Source organism: Taeniopygia guttata, chromosome 31 (genome assembly GCF_048771995.1).
Source record: "Taeniopygia guttata chromosome 31, bTaeGut7.mat, whole genome shotgun sequence".
Taxonomy (NCBI): domain Eukaryota; kingdom Metazoa; phylum Chordata; class Aves; order Passeriformes; family Estrildidae; genus Taeniopygia; species Taeniopygia guttata.
The window spans coordinates 4,533,308-4,543,018 of NC_133056.1; the positions used below are offsets into that span (position 1 = coordinate 4,533,308).

At 59.9% G+C, this 9,711-nt stretch overlaps 2 protein-coding genes across 2 annotated transcripts; both read left to right on the top strand.

Moving 5' to 3' along the window:
- The first annotated feature begins 3,429 nt into the window (after window positions 1-3,429).
- LOC140681071 (uncharacterized) lies at window positions 3,430-6,211 on the top strand. Its single transcript, XM_072920276.1, has 3 exons — window positions 3,430-3,592; window positions 5,351-6,003; window positions 6,077-6,211. The coding sequence occupies exons 1-3, from the start codon at window positions 3,430-3,432 to the stop codon at window positions 6,209-6,211; spliced, it is 951 nt and encodes a 316-aa protein (XP_072776377.1).
- Window positions 6,212-6,216: 5 nt separating this feature from the next.
- LOC140681129 (serine/threonine-protein kinase pim-3-like) lies at window positions 6,217-6,855 on the top strand. The gene is made up of 2 exons (XM_072920503.1): window positions 6,217-6,388; window positions 6,709-6,855. The coding sequence occupies exons 1-2, from the start codon at window positions 6,220-6,222 to the stop codon at window positions 6,810-6,812; spliced, it is 273 nt and encodes a 90-aa protein (XP_072776604.1). The 5' UTR covers window positions 6,217-6,219; the 3' UTR covers window positions 6,813-6,855.
- Window positions 6,856-9,711: the final 2,856 nt, after the last annotated feature.

Consider the following 9,711-nt stretch of genomic DNA (forward strand, 5'->3'; position numbering starts at 1 on the left):
AGAAATCTACTACGGGTGTTGGTTTTTCTTAATCCATCTGGTTACACGCTTAAAACACATACATGCATTGATTGTCATTGAGAGAAAGCTTTCCCATGGAGAAAATAGTCATTTTGGTAGCACACTTCGATACACCTTTGGAAAAAGCAGAATCAGCACCAACTCCTAAGACCCCTGCTGAGGAACCCTGCCCTCCTTGGGACACCCAAAGCGGCAGACCTCGAAAAAGGAGGGGGAAAGTCAAGCTTGGAGTGGAAAAAGAGAACATAAGTACAGCAGCCTTTAAAAGTGCCTGCACGGAGCAATAGTGGGAACCAGTCACATTTCTTCTTTCCTTGCTTTCTGTGATGACATAAATATGAAGTAAAAACACCTTAAACAAAAGGCAGAGCTAGGATTTTACAGGTCTTCATGTTGGCAGGCTGCATGACAGACGCCTCTTCCGGGACTGCGACGGAGAATGGCAGAGAACGGAGGCAAAAGGTGCCGGAGAGCCCTTCCTGTTCCCTTCAGCCCCTGCAGCTGTTCCGATGGTTTCAGGGCACTTGCTTGGTTCAGCACTAGATAAAAACCTTAGGGCATGATTTTCAAAACTACTGCCCATCCCCAGTCTGAGTTTCCTACATTCCTGGATACAAATGAATGGATAGAGAGAGGGCTTCTTTCCAAATGAATTTAGCCATAGATACCTATTCTTTACCAATACCTATAAAAACGAAACACTTGCCAGGTTTTAGTATTCTACACACACCCCTCCCTGGGAATTTTGGGGCAGCTTTAGGTCCCTCTGCGGGACGGCACCCAGCGTGACCCCCACCCCTCATTCGCCACCCACCCACTCCCCCACCGCAGTGTGCCTCCCTCTCCTAGGGACCCTGGGGTGCCCCAAATGACATCAGAGCCCCGAGTCTTCACCCCTTTTTCCTGACCCCCAAAGAATGCACAGAACGAGTCCAACTGCCCTGGACAGCAGCCCAGCACTCCCTTCCAGCCCTTTCCACACCTCCATCCCCCCCGAAAGGGACTCTGCCGCAACAAGAAAGGGGGGGCAGCCCCCAGAAGGCGTGAAGCCCCCGCCCCGCCTCGCTGTCGCAGGCCAGGGGCAGAAATTGGGAGCGGCAGAGGCGGCGGGGACGCGGCACGGCCGGCACGGCGCAGAGCGGGGCCGCTCTCAGCGCGATGGTGGCGGAGCCGCAGGTCCGGCAGCGCCGGGCGGTGTCCGAGCGGCGCGGGGGGATCCGCCGAGAGCTCCGGCCCCGGGCGGGGACTCCCGCAAGGGCCGGGGGGCGCCGGGCTCCGGCCCTCGGGGCTTTATTCTCCGCGCCCCGAGCCCCGCGGCTGCGGGGGAAAGAAGGGAAGGGGCGGCAGGAAGAGAGGAGGGAGAGCGGGGCATGCGGAAGGGTGGGAGGGAGGTCGGGCTGCGGAGGAAAGCGGGAAGGGAAGGAAAAGGCCGGCAGGGAAGGAAGAGGGACGGTGGACAGAGGAGGGAGAGAGGGGGAATAGAACGGAGTAGCGGGGCAGGGACAGGACGGAGTGAGGGCAGTGGGAGGTCGGGTTTGGGAGGGAGAGGAGGGGACGGTCTGGGGGTCAAAGAACAGGAATACGGGGAAGAGGAAGGAAGGGTAGCGGGAAAGGGAGGGAACGGAGCTGCTTTGGGGAGAGTGGGAAATGCGGGAAAGAGAGAAAGAAGAGGAATGCGGGGAGGAGGAAAGAGGGGCAGAGAGAGGGACAGGAGGGGGAGCCTCACAGAGCCCCGGCTCCACCCCGAGCCCGCCCCGGCGCCCCGCCCTGCCCGGGATGCTGCGCTCGGCGGGGCCCGGCTCGGTTAGACTCGGCTCCTCGGCTACACTCGACTAAACTCGACTATTATCGGCTGGATTCGCCTCTTCGGCTCAGCTCGGCTGAACTCGGAGCCGCTCGCTCCGCTCGGCTCGGCTCGGCTCGGCTGAACTCGGAGCCGCTCGCTCCGCTCGGCTCAGCTCGGCTCGGCTCCCCGCGGGCGCCGCCGCCTCACCTTCAGCGCGCACGGCTCGGGGCTCTCCTGCTGCCGAGCCCCGCGGGCGGCCCGGCTGTCGCACGGAAATGCCCCACGCAACATTAGACAAAGCAGTTTCTATGTTAAACCCTTTCTATCCTAGAAGGAGATAACTTCTCTACCTCCTTCGTCTTCTCATTTTTCTTCTTTGATTTCAAAATCAGACTTACAAAAATTTACTCCTAAAAAAGACTTGGTAAGTAGTCAATAAAGTAGTCCTGTCCATTTCATAACCTAAAGGTATACTTATGTTTTCACAAAAAATAAACTACATGACAGTCCTACTCACTGTGTCAAACCTTATTTAAAATACTCACAAAAAAAACCCAAGATAAATAGTTCCACAACCAAAACAAAACAAGCACCACTAACTAAAACCATCCATCAAAACACATTGTGTTTATCAGTCACCAATCCTAAAAATATCTCTAGGATGTCCGGGGAAGGGAATCCACATCAGGTACGAAGGAAGGCTGCCTCCCCTGCTGGCAATTTCCTGCAGGCACCGACCTGTGGCCCTTGCCCAGCTACAATCAAGAACACCAAACATCACTGCATGATCTTAGCTGCACAGCAGCCACAAACCCACGAGTCTGCTACTCACCATTCTCCTAAGAATGCCCGGATCCTCGGGCCGCTTCGGCCACGCCCTCGTGGCAGGGTCTGCCTGGGAAATGAGGAGACGAGGAGATGCGGCATTCCCGAAACTCAAGCGCACCCTGGCTCCCACTCACTGGTTCCCTAACATAAGGTCACCCGTCTCATGGATAATGGGAAGGCAATGCAGGTTCTATTTCAGGATTTTAAGTGCAGTTTTGATCCTGTCCCTCGCAGAATACATCTGGAGCAGGTGTCCAGGTGTGAGACAAAGAGAGACAGGGTGTGCTGGCTGAAGAATGGGCTGATGTACTGGTTTTCAATGGGATAGGATCCATTTTCTTCCCAGGGAGCGGCAAAGAGCTGGGTTTGGATTCAGGATGGGAATGTGGTAGACAGCACACAGATGGCTTGGATGTTACTGAGCAGGGCTTGCCCTCCTCAAGGAGTTGCAGTGTCACATTGGACAATCCATGTCCCATGCTCTGCCAGCAAGGAGGTGAGACCATCAGCATTCCCCTCCTCATCCCTGTGTCCTTCTTACAGAAGAATTTTCCACCCACTCTGCTCCAGAGAGCTGGCAAGTGCCCATAGGGAGCCCCCTTACCCCTCCTGGGGCACTGCGGAGGGCGGGGCTGAGGCAGGGCTGTGATGGCACAAAGGGCAGAGCGCTGGCGTCAGGCAGGGCTGTGATGTCCCAGGGCTGTGCTGGCCGCAGCACTGTGACACCACTGTGACATCACCGCGCTGTCGCTGGGTGAGACAGGCCAGCGCCGGCAGCTGCCAGTGCAGTCGCGATGGGACGTGCTGGAGCCATGGGTGACGGTGACGTCCTGGTGACTGCGCTTGTCCTGCTGCTGGCCGCCGTGGCTGTCTGGTGGGCCTTTGGCTACCGGCAACCGCGGAGCCGGAGCACACGGACAGCGAAGAGGAGCAAGCGCCCCAGGGTCCGGCCCAGAGGCTCATGGAGGAAGCGAGGAGCCCCTGTGGCTCCCAGGTTCCCCAGGCCTTGGGCTGCTCCTGGCGAGCAGCCACGTGCTCCCGCCAGCCCCCTGGGCAGCCCCTGCGGCTGCAGCCCCTGCCTGGCAGTGGCCCGGGAGCTGCAGGAACTGATGCTGCAGCTCTGGGATGGCAACGGGACACGTGCGCCCCTCTACTCTGGGATGTGGCAGGCCTTGTGGAAAGAGCTGAAGGAGCTGCTGGAGCGAGGCCACCTGCCCTGCTGTGCCTCGGCCAGCTCCTCCACAAGCCTCCATCCCTTCCAGAGGCTGCTCCCAGCGAGATTCTCCATCCCTGGGAGAGCCTCAAGGCCGGCAAGGATGGCACAGCAGGGGGGAGCCACCACCATCCATGCAGGAACCTCAGGCTGTCAGAGACCCTGCACCCTGCCAGCAGCCTCTGCTATCTCTGACAGCCTCCACCCCTCGCAGAGGCTCAGTGAGACCTGTCAGCCTGCAGAAGGAGCAGAGCCCGTGGACAGGTCTCCCAGCTCCCTTGGACTCACGGACTTCAACAACATGGGCGCAATCCTGACCCTTGACATGGCAGAGGAAAGCCCACAAGTCCAAATGGGAGCCCAGCCCGATGCGGGGGAGCCTGCTCAGGAGCAGCTGACGGGGCAGCAAGAGTCCTGGAGCCAGCTGTGGTCATCCCACAGCGGCCAGGACAGCCAGGACGCTGTGCCGCTTCTGCCAGCTGGAAACAGCCCGAGCCTGGTGGTGGAGACGAGCCTTCAGAGGTTCCTCCATCTGCAGGAAGCTGCCCCGAGACAGCCCTCGAGTGCCGCGAAGGGCTTTCTAGTAGCAGGTGAGATCTTCTGAGGAGCTGCCTGAGGCTCCGCCGGGGCTCTGGAGGGGCGCGGCCAGGCCAGGCCAGGGCCCCTGAGAGCAGCCCAGTCGCTGGCTGTTTCCAGTGCCTCCGATGGCCCGGCTTGAAAACGCCCTGTCTGCTTTGCAGCCGCTCCTGGGTCTCCCCCGTGCCAAGCTTCGGGCTGCAGCCCCGGCCGTCGGCAGGAGCAGAGCCCAGCCCACGACGCCGGGGACAGCGCCGGTGCCGCCCTGCCCCGCTGCCCCGGGGCTGCCGCAGCCGCCTGTGCGCGCTGCCCCGGCCCGACTCTGCCGCTCGCCAGCCCGGCGGCTGCAGGGCGGTGGCCGCTGCCCGGCGCGCAGCAGGAAGCGGGTGAGAGCGCGGCGGCCCGCGGGGGCCCGGCCCGCTCCACTCGCGGGCACTTGCGGGAGGGGCGGGTCCTGGGCGCAAGGCTGATGGCTCGCTCTTGGCCGCAGGGCAAAGGAGGCAGCGGCAGGAGCGGTACCTGCTGGGCCCGCAGCTGGGCAGCGGCGGCTTCAGCACCGTCTTCTCGGGCATCCGCCTCTCGGACGGGAGCCCGGTGAGCGGCCGCGACGGCCGGGCCTGGGCGGAGGGGCAGCGGCGGGGAGGGGCAGGGCTGGATCTCAGCCCTCCTCTCCCCATGGCTCGCAGGTGGCCATCAAACGCGTGGCCCGGGAGAGCGTCCTGCAGTGGGACGAGCTGGTGAGCGAGCGGGGCCAGCGGGACAGAGCGGGGCGTGGCGGGCAGGGAGAATCCCGGGGCGGGCTCAGCGTGCGGAGCCGCAGCTCCGCGGGCCTGGGCACGCCGAACAGCGGTGCCGGGGCCGGGCAGGGGCAGCCCCGAGCATCCCCCGGGCGGGAGGAAGCGCAAGCGCCTGGGAGGCTGCGGCAGGGGGCACTGGGGCATCCCGGGCAGGGCGCAGCGCAGCCCCAGGCCTGCAGCAGCAGCAGCAGCAGCACCTGCCGCAGGGACTCATTTTCTCCTCCTCACAGCCCGACGGCACCCGCGTGCCCTTGGAGGTGGTGCTGATGGAGAAGGTGGGCTCTGGCTGCCAGAACATCATCCAGCTGCTCGACTGGTTTGAGCTGCCGGATAGCTTCATCCTGGTGCTGGAGCGTCCGGGGGCATCACGGGATCTCCTGGAGTTCCTGCAGGAGCAGGACCAGGGGTTCCTGTGCGAGGAGCAGGCGCACTGGCTTTTCTGCCAGGTGCTGGAGGCCGTGCGGCACTGCACCGCCTGCGGCGTCCTGCACCGGGACATCAAGCCGGAGAACCTCCTCGTGGACCCGGAGAGCGGCCACCTGAAGCTCATCGACTTCGGTTGCGGCACCTTCCTCCAGGAGCGGGCCTTCACGGACTTTGCCGGTGAGCCCATGGCCTGGGCCCTGCTCCCGGTGCCAGGCACTGCACGGCCCCGTTCCCTCCCGGGCCGCGGCCTTCAGCCGGCTGCCCTTTGGCACGGGGTGGATGCCGTGCCCCAGGAGGCGGCTGCCGGCCCTGACGAGAGAGGGGGCGGCAAAAGCGGCTCCCGGCCCCTGGGCTCAGCGGGCCCACAAGGGCCTGGGCTGCTCTGCTGGCCTTCTTGGCCTTGCGGAATGGTTTCCTGCTTTTGGCCAGCTGGCTGGGGGATGCGGGGTGGCCTCGGGGGGGAAGCTGTGGCCGCGGGCGCAGCCCCTGCCTCGGTCAGGAGGCTGGTGCAAGGCTCTGGAAGGCAGCAGCCTGCGCCCGGCCAGCGCCGCCTGTCTCCCCTAGGAACGCGCATGTACAGCCCGCGCGAGTGGACCTGGCTGGGTTGCTACCACGGCCACGCGGCCACCATCTGGTCCCTGGGCGTGCTGCTGTACGTCATGGTCTGCGGCAGCCTCCCCTTTCAGGACGACCAAGCCATCGTGCTGGGGAAGCTCTTCTTCCGGCGGCAGCTCTCTCCAGGTGGGTGTCCGGCCTCAAGCCGGCGGGCTTTGGCAGTGGCGGCGCACGCCCAGCGCGGCCCTCACGCAGCTCCGCGGGACGTGGATCTGCCCTCACGGGCCGGCCGCAGGAGGGGCCCGTGCCGACGGGGTCAGCGCGGCACGGGCGGCCGGAGGAGGCGGCCGCGTCCCGCCGTGCCGCTCTCCCGCGCGGGGCTGAGCCGGTCGGGAGCCCGGCACGGCCCAGAGCGCTCGCGGCACGGCCCGGGCCCCGCGGGTGACGGGGGCAGCTGGGCAGGAGACTTCTGGCGGTGACCGGCGCTTTCTGGCTTCTCTCCCCAGAGCTCCAGCACCTGATCCGATGGTGTTTGGCCAAGCACCCTGCGGACAGGCCGGAGCTGGAGGAGATCTCGCGCCACCATTGGGTGTGGGGCCGGCGTTTTTGATGCCTTGCCGGAGCCTCTGCAGCACCCACTTACCGAGTCCCACGCAGGACTGAGGATGCGAGAAATAAACAACAAACCCATTTTGGTGTTTCAGGGCTGGTCCTTGTCAGCAACTTCAGCTAAAGTGGGATATTGGTGGGGAAAAGGGAGATACAGGAGTCCTTGGGAGGCCTGAAACTGCTAATGGTCGTGGGGGAGAGCCCAACAGACTCCTCCTACATATCCCTATCCCTTACACAGGGGAAGCCAATCCAGGAAAAACCGCGCTGTGGATCCAAGGAAAAGAACCAGGATCTGTTTGGAGATCTTACCTCGCGGGAGGCCATGGGGCCACCCCTCGCTGAGGGGTTTAACATTTTACAAAGATGGGCCATCGGTCTTCAAGTGCAGCCCTGTGGTGTTCTTCCACTAGAACTCCTGTGGCATGCTCCTGTTCCACATCCACACAAAATTGAAATTCTTTTTCCCTGTCTGGAAGGGCTAGGGCAGGAGACTCAGTTGATCTGCTTTTTAACACTTTAAAATTCTTTAAAAATCTTTACAATTCTGCCGGGCTCTTACTGGGCAGGGATGGCAGTGTTCTAGGCAGACATACGTTGCCCCAAAAGGCCTGCCTTGAACAGGAGCTCAGCAACAGGCTGTAACCCCTTGCCTTCTCTCCCTTGAAACAGGGTATTGCTTTTTAGACACCACTTGTCCCGGTGGCTTCGAAGTCATTTGGAGAGGTTGCATATCTAATTTTCCACATTTCTGTGGGACTGCTCGCACTTCTGGCTTTACTTCAGCATAGGTCTTCTCTGACATTTGACACAAAGTTACAAGTGCCATAGCTTCCTCATCAGCTTTCACACTCATAATTGACATTCCCATTTTAGCCATCAAATCCCTTCACAGTAAATTGTAATCATAAGCAGGAAGAAACAGAAATTCATGCATGTCAAGCCTATCAAGCACATTTACCAACGGTAGTAGTGGAAGTATTTTCCCTGGACTGTGTTGGCAGAAGAGGAGGCAAGGATATGCAGAACCATTGGTCCCGAGGTCATGGCTGTGGGGAGGACGAGAGGACAGTAGGGGCATGTGGTGAGGTGGAACCTGGCAGCATCTTGCCCATCCAGGGCACCCTGAGAGCCAGCAGAGCCTGGCCTGGCCCTCTGGGACCAAATGCCTTCCCTCCCTTCCCTCCTCTGCCCCCTCATTGCCTCGCCTCCCTGCCCTGCTGGGCTCTTCTCACTGCCTCCTCCTTGACCTCCTGGCACGGCCACTTCTGGACCCGGGCTGGCCATAACCTCTGGACAGGGTCATGGCCAGCCGGACGCTGGGATTTGGCACCTAGTCAGGGTTGAGAGATCCTTCCAGGCACTGAAGCAACTGGGAGACCACTTGTTGTGGGGCCACTGGAAGGACAGGTGTGGCCACCACGCTGGCACTGGGGATGGGAGGTCACTGGGACCCCGTGTCCTGCCCACAGGCTTTCTCCCAGCTCTCCAGGGGTGTCTGACACTCAGCTCGGCCCTCCGTGGCTCTGCAGCCCACCAGGGCCAGCAGAACCCTGATGCCCAAAGCCATGCCAGGCATGGCTTGGCCCACTTGGAGTGGCCGAATCCTGTGGGAATTCGGCTCTCTGAGCACCCTCTCTGCTTTTAGCTGCTCCCAGTGTCCTTGTCCCACAGACCCTGGCTCTGCCAAGTACCACTGGCTTCTCTGGGTGCCAAAGGATTTCCAACAAGAGAAGGACAGTGCTGTTACAGTGATCTTTCACGTGGTATTGCCTGGGACAACTTGGACCAGAACAATATCTGTGACGCTGTGGCGTTGGATGGGTGTCTTGGTTTAAAAAGACAGGAGTCTGTGAAGGAAGGCAAAAGCCTCCTGTGAAATGGAAAAGGTAAACTCCCTCCCTCCGAATTACCACCATTTCAAACATAAAAGGCCCTCAGGCAAAGATATGGAAATGGGAATAACAGTTCTTTACTAGGAGAAAAACTAAATAAAAAAAATAATAATAAAAATGCAATTAGTACAAACAAAATTAGTGGTAGAGTCAGAAACCTGACACCCTGAGGAGTCAGGGTGTTGGTAGTGGTTCAGTTAAATGGTGGCTGTTCTTCCTGGAGTGGCAGATGAAATGCTGCTAAAGCGGTGATCTCTAGAAGGGTGGAGTTTTCTCGGAAGGTCTGGTAGTTCAGCTTGGCCTTCCTCTGGGAATCTCACAGAGAAGAAAGCTACTTCCCTGGGAATCCAGCAAAGGGCTGCCCTGGTGTCCCAAAAAGTGCTGATTTTATGCAGGTAGGAATGCATGGCTCCTCCCTCTGGGTGGAGCATCTCACAATGGGATGATGCAATTTCACCAGTCATGCAGTGAGTCATTCCATGGCCCATTAACAGAAGATAACTTCCCCGAGGGAGACATTGTTCTTGGAAGAGATAAGAAAACTGCCCAACCTCCAACAGATGGTGAATAGAATACATGCTTATCTTACAAGCCAGGACAATGGGATTCATCCCAATATGTCCCAACAGGAAGCCCCTAAATCCTCTGCCCAAGGTCCTGAAAGACAAGGAGGTCCACGCTGGCTCAGTGTTCTCTGGCCCTTTCTGATCTGACAGGAAGGGATTGGACTCTCCAGGAAACTCCAGCCCTGATAATCTGATCTTGATAGCGGGAAAGGCCATCATTGGCACTACTGGGAAGTGATGGAAGGACAGTGCCAGCACCTGGACAGGGCAGCGTGAGATAACAGAGGGGAATGTAGGAGAAGAGATTATGGGACGCAGGGAATGGGGCTGCAGATGAGCCTCATTCCCAATGAGGTGCAGCTGTATAAGACAGGTGAACAGCACTGAAGGAAAAGAAGCACGGAATGCTGATGTTTATTGACCAACCCAAAAGAGTAAA